The sequence below is a fragment of the Lichenostomus cassidix genome, chromosome 1 (genome assembly GCF_008360975.1).
Source record: "Lichenostomus cassidix isolate B80296 chromosome 1, HeHo_3.0, whole genome shotgun sequence".
NCBI lineage: Eukaryota > Metazoa > Chordata > Aves > Passeriformes > Meliphagidae > Lichenostomus > Lichenostomus cassidix.
Genome location: NC_139479.1, coordinates 88,618,978 through 88,634,409, shown reverse-complemented (window position 1 = coordinate 88,634,409; position 15,432 = coordinate 88,618,978). Strand labels below are relative to the sequence as shown.

The 15,432-nt window shown below is 43.6% G+C and overlaps 1 protein-coding gene across 1 annotated transcript in view; it reads right to left on the bottom strand.

The window, feature by feature from the left end:
• TBX15 (T-box transcription factor 15) overlaps window positions 1–15,432 on the bottom strand; it is a 90,160-nt gene that overhangs the window by 4,541 nt on the left and 70,187 nt on the right. The window contains exon 7 of the mRNA XM_085069694.1: window positions 10,850–10,947. Coding sequence (XP_084925820.1) covers window positions 10,850–10,947 — 98 coding nt within the window. The remainder of the gene's footprint in view (window positions 1–10,849; window positions 10,948–15,432) is intronic.

Here is a 15,432-nt window from a genome sequence, read left to right as displayed (position 1 = left end):
TTACAACATATATTTAATGAACAGACTGCAGAAAGTGACTCACTTGCTGACAGTGTCTGGAGAATAAGTTAAAATGCATATGTATATATGTATGAGCATTTAATGATCTGTTTGAAATAAAATAGAATAAATAGTAGAATAGATTATTAAATGCAATGTCTTCATTTCAGTCTTCCTTTGCCCCATAGTTAAACCTTAAAAACTCAATAGGAGAACAGTGAACACACCAGTTACCTCCAGCATTGGACTTTATTCATCTGCTGAGGAGCTACCATTCAGTTGTACCCATAACTGGCTACACAGAGTTAAAGCAGATATTGCTTATTAGAAATTTCAGGGATTGCTTATCGGTTCCAAAACTGAGAATTGCACATTTCAGGCCACCCCCAAAGAGGGACTGAGTCATTCTGCTTTGAATAATCCCTATTTGTAGGCCAGCAGAAAAACCCTTAAGTGACAACACAGCAGCTGGGAAACAAAGTAAAAAAGATTTTTCTTTTTCTCTGTAGCTTCAAAATGATGGCAAGAGATCCATCAACAGGAGCAAATGCCAAACATGACAACTCTCTTTCAAGAATGCTTTGCTACCACAAGCACAGGACACACCATACTTCTGCTGCAACAGAGAGTAATGCAGAAGCAGGAAGTTCCTGATCATTTGCAGAGCAATCTTTACACCTATAAGTGGAACAGGAAATAATACAAAGCAAGGCCTGCCTCATCTCATTCTCTTCAGACCCTGCAGACCAGCTCCGCTCTGCTCTGGATGATATTTCTGAGCCATCATTGCTGGCAGCCCTAAGTATGGGCCAAACACAGCCTGGACTTTTGTGAAGCTATAACTTGGTCTGTCGTTGTTACAAAGTCAGCCAAATACCCCTAGAGATGGCAGCAAGCCCAGCAAATATATCCACACCATACTAGAGTCTTGGATACACAGATGTGTGTGTCATTTTAATGGAAGGCATGGAACAAACCAATCTAGTTAAACTGATACACAAAACTATGTTTAGGTCTGGTTTAAGTCAACTGAAACCACATTTAAGCAAGAATAAAATGAATCCCTTGATAATTCTCCTCGGTTCCTTTTCTCTACCCGCTGTTTCCCCTGGAAATAGTTGCCAGTACCAAGAGCATTTGCCAGTAATGTCACAGTTTCTCTCACCTCCACACTTACCATGATTCCAAAGTGATGAATTACTATTTTTACCAGCCTCCAGAAGACTATTTTTTGGCTCTGCAGACATTGGTCCCACACATGTGAGGTTATCGAGCCACATTTGTGAAAAATAGAAGGCTCAGAACTTCCAAGGTCCCTCCTTTGTATCCAAACCCTGCCCTGAATGCCAGATGAAAGTGTTGGTCCTCACAATGTCCCACTATTCTGTCCAGGGCTTAGCCAAGTGATGCTGTCATCCTGAAAGGAGCTTGGTCTCTGTCTGGGTGTACAAGTGATAACTAAGTTGACCTTATCAAAAGGACAGAAGTATTTTCAATGAAGGGGAGTGGAGAACCGTCGAGAGCAAGAGAAGTCAAAATTTATGAACTCAACTGAGAAGTAGGAAATCATTGGTGAGGAGGGGAGGTGGGAAAAAGAAGAATGAAATCATGGTGGAAGACAGGGAGACAGTGTGGAGAGGGTGGTATGTAAAGGCAACTTTCTTCCTCTTGCCAGCATTTCCTCTCATGGCACCAAATAGAAATGCTATCTGTACGCCAATGTCAGATACATAACCACAAGGGTTAGGGAAGAAATTACAGGTTTTCCTCTGGATGTCAACAAGAACTGCCATTAAAGTATCATCCCAAGAAGATGATACTTCAGTAGATCTCAAGACTGGTCTTTCCTTCCTGTCACCTGTGTCCATCTAAGCCTTGGTAATGGTGCTGTCTCCCTGTATGTTCTCAAAGAGCCCTTGCTTTTGTTTTTACCTTGACTGAGCTTGTGAGAAGGACACTTTCAGGGCAAACTGCAGCCCAAGCATACATAGTCCATCGGTATGATGTGCCTTAAAATGAAGGGTTGGAATATTCTTGAAGCATTCAGCATGCCAGGGCATCTGAAATGCTACAGGGACCTCTTCCTCACAGGGCAGGTCACGTAGAGAACTTCTAACACTGCACTGTAGATGGAAAACTCATCTGCCAGCAGCCAGCGTTGGCCAAAGGAGCTTTCTGGCAACAGCAAGATAGTGGGGAGAGCATCAGTGCCAAGGGAGTCTGAAACAATTGTGCATGGAAAATTTTCTGGGATCTCTCTTACGAATGACACCATACTACTCACTTGACCCACAACTTATCCCAACCTCCTTTATCTGAAAGGTGCACATAAATCAAACTTTGGGCTCCACTGCAGCATATTTTCCTTGCTAATGTTTCCAGGCATTGCATGCTACCGTCACCTGCGTTGCCTCTGTACAAACCTCTCAGTCCCTGAAGTCCTTGCTTAGTGCAGAGGTGAAGCTGCCATCAGCACAAGATACCTGAACATGAATGCACAACCTCACCTATCCATCTCCTGGAGGAGCCACAGCCCCTCTTCTGACACCTGCCCAAGCTGTTGGCACCTTCATCATGTGATAGGCACATGTCCAAGCACCTGAGGGTGCAGGGAAGAGAGGCTGTGGCCACTAGTCCTTCACCTGGCTCACAACCCTCCTAGAACTTAACTTGAGTAAAGAAGCCCTCCTAAGAGGTAGTCTATATTCACTTGGGCACAGAGCCATGATAACGCAACTCTCCAGCTTTCCAAATGGAGCTGGCGAGGAGCTGGCATGTGTCTGGCCAGCAAGGAGCACAGAGAAGCCTGTCCACGCAGATGTACTCTAAGCTATTCCTGAAAAGTCTGGTTTTTGTGAGGACTCTACAGTCTTGGACACAAATGTACAGGGTATTTCTAAAGCACAGGAAAGAGCAGCTCTTCCCAGTGTTTTGCAGTGTTCTATCCTCAGACACAACAGTAAATAAATGTAATGGCATGCATGCAGGAAAACAAATTTGAACCAAAGGGTAAAACCCATTCCTATTCTCTGCACTTGTACACACACGCACACCAATATGGCACATGAAATTTACTCTCTGCCTTCCAAGTTACTTCACCTTTGGTCACAGAACAAAGACTACATTTGTTAATTTTCCAAGGATGAGAATCTGAGGAAGTAATGAGGTCAGGAGGAAAGGTTTGTGCAGACTGACAGATGTCTGACTGACAGATTACAAGGCCACAATGTGCCACTGTAACTATCTGATCTCGTCCTTTTGGAGCCAGGCGTAGCACAAACCTGGATCCATTTCTGCTTCCAGCAGCACATGCCTCAGTCCTGCTTGATGCCTTCAGACATCTAAATGCCACAATATCAGGTGTCACTCCTGCTCTCACCTATCATGGCAACTTTTTCCTTGCAAGTATAACTGGCAGCCCAAGGTCTCTGCTCCCATTCCGAGGTTTCCAAAACTCAAACCTAAAACCTTCAGAAGGACTGAAAGATTCTTCATCACCATTATTACTCCTCTGAATTCCCTCTTCACCACTTTGGAAAACTAAATGGCTTTTATGCATGCTCCTTGTCTTCTCAAGCAAGGGCAGGGCCACCTGGTCTGTGACATGCTGGATTCTCTCTTTATTCCTTCCCCATTTTTAGGAAAGAAAACTTCCCACTTTCATGGGAATGAGAGCCATTTCTGTCTTCACAGAGTGTAGCCGCCTTTTTCCTCTCTAGAGCCCTTGGCCAATTATCAAATTATGAATCCGCTGGTAAAATCTTTTAAAGGCCCAAATGAGACTCCAAACCTGCCGTGTGCCAAGTTGCTGGGTTGCAGAGGAAACATAAAGAGTGCTTTGTAGTTCTTTGGGATACAGCTCACAGAGCACATTAAAAAAAAAAAGAGAGAGAGATAATTACAGCAATAGATTTAAGGGGGAAAGTATATACTGTATGGCACAAAAATGAGGAATGAAAGGAAATTTTAGTTAAACTTAGCAGATTATAGAGAAGGACTTTTTTAATAAGTTCGCCTCAAATTACAAGAATCACTGGAATTAACGGTACATCTAGAACAACTCAGAATAATGTTTTACTTCCCTTTACCTCTTACAGATTTCTGCAATGCAAACTGAGCAGTCAGAAAATTAAAGATAACACTTGCCTCGGTCACCCTCCAAGATAAAACATTTTCAAGATCTAATGGTAAAAAGCAACCCCTTTTTCTAATGTGGGCAAAAAGTACAATTCAGGACATGTGATTTCCACTCCCATCCATATCCAGAGCACCAAGACAGCTGAGGAAAAACATCACAGTACTGTGGCAAGTTCAAGGAACATGTAATTTTCTATTCATAACAAAATAATGTGCTACTCTGAGGAAACTGTGCATATCTTCAAAGTATCATTGCCCACCTCCAGTCATTCATGTGAAATCTGATCAGATAACAGAGACTTAGGTTTCATCACTGCAATTCAGGGTAAACATCTCTCTGTAGTAACAGAGCACTTCAGGCTCCTCTCAGGTCATCAGGAGGTGGCAAAGACTTTGACTTCCAGCTTCTTGTGTCACATCTGGGAGGGTATTTTAATTTCTCAGGGAAGCACCAAAAATGTCCCTTCTCTAAAGAAAAACTGTCTGCAGCTCAGCCTAGAAGAGGCTGGAACAGTTTGTTCCCTGGTGCTTTGTTTAAATGAGGCAATCTACGAGCCATTTGAAGTATGTAGCAGAAACCAGCACTTGATCCCAATAACTCTGGCAGCAACCACTCAGTTTCCAATCTACTCCTCAAGGTCAAAAAAATCAAGCAGATAATTGAGTCCACACCCAGCTATCTGACCTCTGCCAATAGCCTAGACTGTTCACAATTGATTTGGAAAGGGAAGCAGCATCCAGATTATCCTGGTGGCATTGCTGAGAGAACTGATGGCTTCGTTTGGGAGGCAAGGGGCCAACCAGACAAATTTGTAGGTGGTTAAACCTCCTTTGGCATAAGCAGCTCCACTCTTTTGGGAGACACTATTTTTGGGATCTAGCATCTCAGATAAAGCCAAAAGGTCCTTAACAGTTATTTACTTCTTTCTGCCTCCAGGCAGCCGTGGTGCCTTCAGATGAAGTTCTGGAGGGCTCAGTCTTCCTTCCACTTGACACCAGTACACATTTGTGTATTCAGGATTTTGTTTTCCTATGGGTGCAATTAGGGCAGCTCTCTGAGCACCACCCCCATGGGTGAAGACCATTTTACTGAATAAGTAACAGGCAGTATAGACAAACTTTGGCAAGACAGAGGTGATGCCTGCCCAGAAAGGGTAACATTTACAGACAGAGAAGCTGGAAAAGCAGCAACACCTCAACTTGGGATATCTGTCTCACATCTGCTGATAGACCGTGCAGACTTAGGGTCTGTCTGGAAATATCGTTACTAGAAGAAAATATAGTTCCTTTCCAGCAGTAAATGAGAAGTTGAATGTCTTCCACACCAAGGAGAGGGAGCCTTTTGTGCATATCCCTGTTGACACAGACTGCAGGGTTAAGATGTTCTCCTCTCTGAAGGAGACAGTAGGACCTGTACTCAATCAGTTTGTACATGCATGCTGCTCTAGAGATAACACCAGCTGTTTTACCAGCAAGGAACATCCCCTCTTTCCCTCCAGTACCCTTTTAGACAAGTCTCAGTGCTAATCTGAAGAACGATAATTGCTAATTTTGCAGACTCTCTAAGAGGTGGACTCTTTCCCTCAGGTCTCCAGTCCAAGATCAATGCAGATGTTCAAGTTGATGGAGAAAGGGTTGAATCTCCTGGATTTCTTCTTTGGTGGAGCTCCCACCAAAAGCACTTATTCAAGAAAAGAATCCTTATGAAAGGAAAGCTGCTTTGAGAGCTCACCAGTCAAGGTTAAGATGTTTGACTCTTGCAGATTTGCTATGCATGTGTCAGAACAGTAATTTAATGGTGAACTTTTGTGTGCTGCAAGCCTAGTGATAGATCACATCATGTGACTCTCATATTGGTCCTGAAATTCTGCTTAGGAGGCACTTCTTCTCATCAACTGCCAGGGTACCTTTGATTTCACTTCTTGGTAAGTCATCAACTTTTGTAGGAAGGATTAGATACTCTTCCAGTATTGTCCCACTGCCTTTTTAGTCTCTATGTCCCTGCAAAACTTACAGTCACTGATAGAGATCTTCTGATCACAATATTCTGTGGGAAACTGGATATAACATAGGAGCAGCAATAGCTCTTTTTACTCTCAGAAAGTGACATAATGCAGAGTTACTGGAACTCTTAGTTTCTTTTTTTTTTCACATCTTTCTTTTTTTAATAGTCCCTTTTAAAATCAAGAAACTGAGCCACAAATTTTTAATAATGAGAATCTGGATGAGGTTCAATCTAAATTTTGAAAATATATCCCAATTAAAGACTTTAATAGATTCTTGGCTTTCCGCACACCTCACTGCCATGTGCATTCAATAATCCCAAATCCCCTTTTTCCCTGGTAGTAAGTAGACTGCAGTGTGGGTGATATCATTCTCCAGAAGGTCAGCTGCTCCTGGACTGCCATTTTCCGAGCATTTCGTGCAAAGGTTTTGTTCAGGAGGGGAACTTCTTTCTTTCAAAGCTGGCTGCAGATCTGCTTGTGATTGTGTCCAACATGGTGTTCACTCTTGTGAAACCACAGGGACTTTTGGATTATGTGCTCCAAAAGAGAGGTTTTGTCCTCAAGCCAGGGGGTTTCACTAACAGAGGCAGCGTGTTCTTTCCCTTGGTAGGAAAACATGGTGACCACTCAGGTCACAGACCTGCAGGGACTTGCTGATGTGCTGTCCTTCCCTGGCAATGTGTGCACTAAAGCTCATGGACCACGAGATTCAGCTGCACCAGGCATCTGCGCCTGGGTGAGACACCAAACTCTCCAGTTTGCATGGCAGCTGAAACCTATCATTGTGCAGATTAGAAAGTTATTCAATCCTTGCATGAAACAGCTGCATCCAGCACACCAAGTATCGATTTTGGTGTGTCACTGTGGCCCTTGCTCCACACAAAGCTTGGGCCAAACAAATGAGCAAAGCACTAGGATGTAGGTTGAATGGAAGAAAGGATAATGTGGAAAAAATTGTAGTATCTTTAGATAATTGTATCATGTGGATGCGTCTGGAATGCTATGTGCAGACTTGTGTTTAAAGAAATGATTAAGAACCTGGAAAAATTCCCACTAAAAGAGAAATTAAATGACTGGTGCTATTCACTTTGAGAGGCACAGAAGAGGGACATAAAAACAATTAAATACATGAAGATGGTGGATGAGGGAGAACTTTTCCTTAGCTCTTAACACTCCACAAAAAGGGATAAACATTTAGTTAGAGCAGAAAAATCAAAGTCTCTTGAATGAAGCACGGTTCATACAGTTTTTTCATAAAAACATGAAAATTAGACAGAAGTCTGTCGAGGATGGGTGAAAATAAGCTACCGTATATTCTCTCTGCAAGACAGTAGAGGCCATAAAGAATTGGAATTTGAGCTTTTTTTTATTAACTAAACAAACTGAGGTTTTCCTTCTCAGGAATCTTCTCCATCCAATAAACCATTCCACATTTTTCCCCGAATCCTCTTCAATCTCTTTCCACCCTTTAAAAGCACATACATTAGAAGACCATACTGTAATGACAGTTTGCAGCTTGGAAACTGCCTCCCCCTGCTTCCCACTATTCTTTTTTCTACACCAAAAGCTGTGTGTTTCCTTCACAGTATTACATACACAGTCCATTGCCTGTGCAGTGGCTTATCCAAAGTCTTGTCAGTGCCAACACTTTCCAGCAAACTTTCTAGACACATGCTGTTGTGTCTGGCTGAACCAAATGCCATGATTTGTTTGCATACTTCCAGGCTACCAAGCCATCTCCATTGCCCCTGCAACCTTTTTCCCCATCATTAATGACCATTTTGCAGTGTTTTTGAGATTTTTGCCTCTTAGGAACTGAATTTAGGTCTGGATAAGTTAGTGCTGGAACCAGCCTCAGCAGGGTAATACTGGGATTGTCCTCATTGGATGACATGTTTGTCATTATCAGCTTTGGGATCAGTCAGCTACTCATTTCAGGATATGCTTTAACTTTTCCAAACTGGCCCATGTGGTAATAAATCAAATGTTCTCCAAAAAATCATCACACCTCTACAGTTATTTTTATCAGTCAAATCTTTAACTTGGCTCAATAATTCAGTTGGATTTGTTATACACCACCATTTTGGAAATGGCAGATAGCACTTTTATTCATGAAAAAATTATGAAGTGACAAAAGAAAAGCAAAAAATCTACATCTTATTTTAGTACTATTATCTATTCTCTTCCTCCTCACAGGCTGGACAACCATGGCTTGCTCCTCATCTATCCTAGGCATGTGGCCACTCTTGCTGCCCTCATCTTGTCTCTCTGAAATAAGAACTCACTCCTCTTTAGCTCCAGTGGATACATCTTCTCCCCAAAGTCTCCTGCAGCCCCCATGCAATTTCCCAAAAAAACGGGGAATAAAAGGAAAGTTTGCATTTCCTCAAAAGTTTATTCAGAAATATCACATATTCACCTAGCTTTGGAGAACACAGCAGGATCTAGAATTAAAGTATGAGGTTATTAAAATAACCCCCTGAAAGTTTCTAATTCATAAATATACAAGGGTATGGGATAACACCATGCAGCTCAGAGCACTGAAGCTCCAGATGGGGGTGAGGAGGAAACTCTGGGGCAAGTCATGTCCATATAAAATCTCGAAGGATCTGAGGTGCAATAGCCTATGCTGATGTCAGCTCTTAAACAGCAGTGATTTACTCACCTGTCACTCACATGTGCTTGAAAGCAAGGGGACAAAGAGGTGTGGGCACAATATATCCTGGTTGTCTCACATTTGGAGGGAAGAATCACACATGCCTTAAAGCCACCTTAGCACTTTTTGTCAGCAATTCCAAGGGCTCCATGCCAGCATATTTGCCCTGGCCTTTGGGGGCTTTCCCAGAAATTAAAATAGAGCATGTTTGTACCTTGGCTTTGCACCTATTTTTGAGACCAGGGGTCAGCTTGTTACAGCAACTACTGGAGAGGTGAGCACTCCGAGGGTTGGAATATTTTTGATTTGTTATCTTGAGACCATTTCACATGGCTAAATGCAGAGCTCCAAAGCCCTTTTTTTGTAATGTGCTATGAGGTTTTGAGATCAGCCTGTGAACACAGCTTCAGTTAAGGGCTGCCCTAGGTTTTATTGTTTGGTGCAGTGGTGGTCTGCGCAGCGCCTGCTGGCTACATGGTACTGGCTTGCTTCCTGGTTTTTCAGCTGCCAAACTATATTATAACAAGCTAAAAATACATTAAATATTTTCCTTTCCTAATATTACCTTACCACGTAAGCAATAGCTGGACTTGCCACTAGGATGTTATCTGATAACCTAGTGGAGGGAGGTGGGTGAGCCTGAATCAGGGGTGAGACACTGGAGAGAGGCTGCTTCAGTGGCTGTGAGCAGGAGGAGAGGCTGTTATGTTTCTATTTAGGTGGGTGATGAAAACATTTCTAAATCCCTGCTTTAACCCCTCTCTGACCACATGCCCCACAAGTGCTCCTCGACACAGGCCTCTGAGCCTGTGCAAAATCTCTCCTGCCCCATGCTGTGCCATTCCAGAAGAGTTGGGTGGTCATGTGAAGACCATGCATGGGCAGTCTAAGATGGAATCTAACAAAGCTGACTGGAGTGTGCACTTCCCTACTCCTGTGCAGTGCTATCAGAAGAATGATTCAGCAGGTGACCTGGGCCCTGGGGTGTTGCATGCAGAACTGGCATGGGGGAGAGTCAGCAAGAAGAGATTCCTGTGCTGGAAACCTTTCTGATTCTGCTTCAGTGCTGGGCATCCCCAACAGCCACCCCTGTTTCTCTGCCTCTGGAGGAGAACACACCGTACCCAGGCAGATTCAAGACCAGGAGGGAAGTTTTGGGGGTGATACCAAGCTCAAATGTGAGAGGCTGGAGAATCTGCTACATGGGAGAGGCATTTGGTTTTGATTGTTTAACCTTTCTGGTGTCACATTTGAACACCATTTTGAATTGTTTCTTTTCTTGCATGTACGTCGGGATAAAAAACAAGTATCAGGCTGCCCTGATATCTCTTTCTCAGTGATCACTGTGTTTTTAACCAGAAATAGCTGCATGAAAGTGAATTGGAAACACCTATCCCTGCAAAAAGCAAAATAGCAACATGGCCTGAAACTAGAGATGAAAGCCCTACTTAACAAATGAGATATGTAAAGGGCAGAAGCTATGAAAAGACACAGCATGAACAAGTGGATAACACTTGGCCTATCCAGTAATTCCTCCCAGATTCTTACTAGCAGAAAGTCTCTCCAGCAAGGCCACTGGGTTTTGAAATCAAGGTAGCATGACCCCAAAGGGAGACACATTCTTGGCCTCCTAAAGCTCCCAGAGGACACCCCCTGTTCCCGTTGTGTTTGCATCCAAATGGCAAATGTAAACTGTAAATGGAGAACAACGTGTCTGACATGGCTGAGAATTTCCTCAGTCTTTCTGTGCTCTCTTCACATTTGAGTCATGCCCTGTACTTGGGCTAGTTTGCCCAGCCCTGCAATCCTTCCTGTTCCTCCTTCTAGCTCTTATGACTCTAGCTGTAGGGAGACCAGGGAGCTCACATGGTTCCAGTGCACCTCATGCTCTGTCCTGTTTGCTCTGTGTCCTCTCACTTCAGCCAAGAGCTCAACAATGTGTGTGACACCCCCATTCCAGTCGCTGGACACATAACAAAGTGCATTGCTGCTCTTATGCCCTCTTCTCCTGCTCTTTCTACAGCTCTTTGCATTCCCTCTGTACTCTCACCTTGCTGCTTCTGCATGGTGGTGAAATCTTCAAAGGTGAGGGTGCGCACAGGAGGCCTCCAGAAGGCGTAGGTCTCCATGATGGCCTCCAGCCCCGTCCTGTGCAAAGGAAAGAACAGCAACATCAGTCAGCTGGGGGTACAGGCACTAAGGAAAGAAGGCTCTGACCTTGCTTGGCAGGCTGCTGGTGGCCACTGAAAGGTCACCTTGGCATCTGTGAATTCCTCAAGTGAGCCTTCCCGCACAGGTGCTGACCACTAGAGTAAAATAAAATTTCCCCAGCCCAGGATGTCAAAAGCTCTTAACAGTCTCTCAATGCCTCTTTCCTTTCTAGCAAGAATCTAAAGCCTTCTGTCTGCTTTGCAGAGAACACATGAATGTCAGCTCCTCGAAGCATATTCAATTTATTATTGAGTGGCCCTCCACACTTTGTGGATGCAAGCTGTCATGCAAACAAAGGAGGCCTGAGATTCAGACTATATAATCAGAGAGATTTTGTGAATTGCCTTTCCCTGCCACTTCACAGTTCTGGACACTGTTCTGAAGTGTTAGGAGAAGCCATCAAAAAGGGAATCTTCGTGGTTTTGGACTTTGACTAGAAATGCATAAGATGTTCTTTCTAAAAGATTGGTGGTATATCTGCTTTGGGTCCCTAACTCACCACAAAGAGATGTCACAGAGAAAAAGCCAAAATTTGAGTGAGAATTTTTCTTCTTGAAGGGCTGGGGTCTCAGCTTTGTTCTTACTGTCACTACAAAATGCTAGTTCTGTTGGAAGTCTCTTAGTTCCACAGGCTCAGTGAGGACAAAGGTGCATTATCAAACCCAATGGAGTTTCTTCCCAGAAAAAGCTCTCCTCAGTGGAAGCTGCACAGCACTCTGTTCCCCATTCCTCGCCTTCCCCTGCCTCTTTTCCCACAGTAGGTTATGGCCCTTGCACCGACTGAATACCAGTAGAGATTCTTCATCAAATGTGAGAACATATCCCCTTTCAATGCAAAAGGCACAACATCCCCAGAGCCTCTCATCAGATGTTGAGCTGACACTAGAGCTGCCTTTTGCTTCTGAAAATGTCTTTCTGCACGTGCCTCCACTCACTCAGTTAACTTTCCAAAGTCTCCCCGGAAGCTTGGATGCTTTAAATACATTGGAGTTGGCAAACCAAACTCTGTATTTTAAGAGGAGGTTTAGAAGAGAGGTTGTTGCATGGTGTTTATTAGCTGCTAAGCTGTTAGAAGTAGAAACAGAAGACATCTCTGCATAGCAGTCTCACACTAGTGCTGAGCACATTACAACGAAACTATTTGGTTAATACAGTGGCCTCTGCCAGCTCATGGAGCTCAGAGACAACAAGGCAGGGCAGAATTTGCACCCATCTGCTAAGCTGGGCTCAGTGTGCAAAAACTGCCCTTCAACTACCAGTACCACCCCCAGGATTTCCTCTGCTCCCTGTGTGTCAAAGTCACACATGTTCAGACTCCATCTGCCTCTCGGCACACACGGCTGGGAAGAAAACTGTACCTTTTTTGCAGCCTCATTAAATGATCCCCAGCCCAAACACTGAGGGAAGACTTTCTGGTACTGTATATCCAGGAGGCATAAAATTCCCTAAGCAAGTTGCAATGCAGCCAGACCTGCTGTTGAAAGAACCTGCCTTGCTGATTAGAGCCACGTAATATATCAGAAATGCAGACTGAAAGTTCCAGCTGTGCTAATCCAGCTGCTCTGTGTCTGCCACAGGATCGTGTGGGGAAGCAGGGAGGCCAACTCACAGAAAGCAGTGGACACAGTCTGGCTCAGTTATTAGATCCCCATGCACACAACCCTCCTCTGCACCAGCACTGGACTTCTAGCTCTGATCTCATGACTCCCTTACAGTCAAATCCAGTCCCTAATTGGAGGTGGCTCATGGAGGCACTAAAGGCAGGTTAAAGCTATTACCTCTGCCTTTCCCAGGAGCTTACATCACTTTCAGCTCAGCAATTGACTCACGATTCAAAATTTCTAGTTCTCCATCTACCACTTCCCCCTGTATCAATACAGTTCTCACAGGTACCATATAATTTGTACTTCTGAAAGAAAACAAAAAGTAGAGAATAGCCAGGACATAATAAAAAGAAGAAATAAAACAGTAAATCAGGGATAATATACTGCTTTCAAGAGTTGGACTTGGCAGTGTAGATAGAGGGTAAATGGCAGCACTGAGAGTGCCAGAGCAGCTTGTAAAGCTGCTCTATTCCTGCCCTGTATGTTAGGGAAAGGAAAGATACCAACATCAATGGGGACCCACCCCTTCCCACTCCAGGGGAGCAGTTCTACAACAGCCCCCTTGCTGTGAACACAACTCCTGTCACCCTTCCCTTTCCACACTGCGACTGCTGGCAGCAACAGTGTGGCCTTGCCCTGCAATACTGAGGGCAGTGTGGTGTCACAGGTACCTGAAGAATGGATGTCAAACTCCACAGCTGGCTCTTCCTGCCCCAAATGTGAGTCCTTTACTCCCCAGAAGTACACATATGTTGAACATGTGTGTAAAACACCCTCTCTGAGCATGTGGGTGACAGAGCTCAAAGTTATGTCCACTTCTCCTACACACAAATTTAAGCTCTTATATGCTAGACCAACCTTTTTTCCCCATTAGTTTGTGGTTGTTTTGGGGGTTTTTTTAATCTTTGGTTTGTGCTTTTTGGGGCTTTTTTTCTTGATGCAGAAAAAATGTTGTGGGTGTTTTTGAAATAACATCCAAGCAGAACACATCCTTACTGAATTTTCACATCCTCCCAGGCATCAGACAAGATCCATGAGACAGCAGCTTCATGTGCTAACCTGCTAGGCACCTACCATATTGTGTATGGAGTCTTGCAGGAGGAAAACATGCACTTGTGCTAAAAACAGCTCTTGGTGAAAATGCACACCACCTTTATGTGACTGATTTCACAACCCTACCCCCAGCCTTTTTTCTGTCTGTGATGTATTCCTGTTTTTGAAAGAAAATGTTGATGCAATGAGGTGGGAATCAAGAAATTTAATCCCTGTCAACTCTAATAACCTTCTCTTCCATAGCAGTTTATGACATTGGTGTGCTCTCCTAGTCAGCAGAAATACTGGAGTGCTGTTCTGTGTGTGTGTTCCACCCCCTAACAAGGAAAAGAATCTCCACCTGGCCAATGAATACATTTTGGGACAATAATAAATGCTGACAAAAAAATAATTGTTTTCAGTGTTTCTGAAATGTCAGGAAATTTGGAGGGCCTTTGCTGAGGGTTGCTGATACCAAGTGTGCTGAACATTATCCATGTGGTATCTACTTTCTCTTCCAAAGGACTGCACTGAAAAATTAACTTCAAACTATCTATCAGGCCATAAACCCTTCCTTCTCACACCATCTTTATGAAGGAAGTAAAAAAATCCAAAGTATCAGAAGAGGTCTCACTGCCAGCATTTTTTAATAAGGTCAGTCCTTTAAAAGGTATCCAAAATTTGCTCTCTCTTTTTCATTCATGCTTTTATTTTTAGTGCTATAAAGTTTTAATAATAGGCAATAAATGAAACAGTTCCATTGTCTGAAAAATGAAATGAGCTATCTGTGCACCTCCATAATCCATCCCATATGGCTGATCTTGACATTCCCACTGCACTTAGGATTCAGGACATCATTTCACTGTTTGCTGGGGAAGCCAAACTATTGGCTCCAAGTGCCCTCTTGGCTCTGTTATCCTAGACAAAAACTCAAAGAGCATTTCCAACACAAACAACTTTTATTCACCTCAGCTGCCCACATCTGAAAGCAAAGTGCTGTTGTTTGCCTTCAGCCTAGGGTTTCTTTCTTCCATCACCCTGTTGAGTTTTCTGACTGTTGTCCCTTCTGGCTTCCTCCTGGATGAGGAGCTCCTGCAAGCATCCCACTGTCAGATGAACTTTGCCTGGTCTCCAAAAATAGTCTCTGTGGCATTAAACCTGCACCCTCACTACCCAAACACTTGGCTAGCTGAGCTCCATATGTCAAAAACTCTGCTTTCTCAATCTCATGAAATTCAGGAAAGGAACCAAGTAATAACCTGCCTCATTCATATATCATGTGGGTATCCTTTCACCACCAGGAAACTTCTCTTTCAACACCAGGAACTTCTCGTGTTGCATTTTTACAGATGCTTTATATGCTTTTGCAAAAGGTGAAGAAGGCCCAAAAATTGGGTAGAGGGAATCTCTAATAAGCAAGAGGTAGGACTTGGCCTTCAAACACAGGCTACCTCCCTAATCCAACAAGGATAATGGCTAGACTGCTGAACACCATTACTTAACATGGTTTGAGCACTAAAAGACTTCAAAACATCATCCAGCTGCTGAGTTGTTTCCATCCTTCCCTCTGAAACACCTCACTGCTTCTGCTCCCAGCTCAAAGACTGAAGAACTAAGCTATGAAGAGAGACATTCACGAAAAGAACTGAGAGATCCAAGAAAGGATCTGGGAAAAGATTGCTCTCCCATACGGATACAAGCAGTGACATCATGATGGGATGTCCCCAGAGCAGTGGGATTTTAGCAGTATCTTGCATTGATGAGAGAGATCACAGTCATAAGGAAG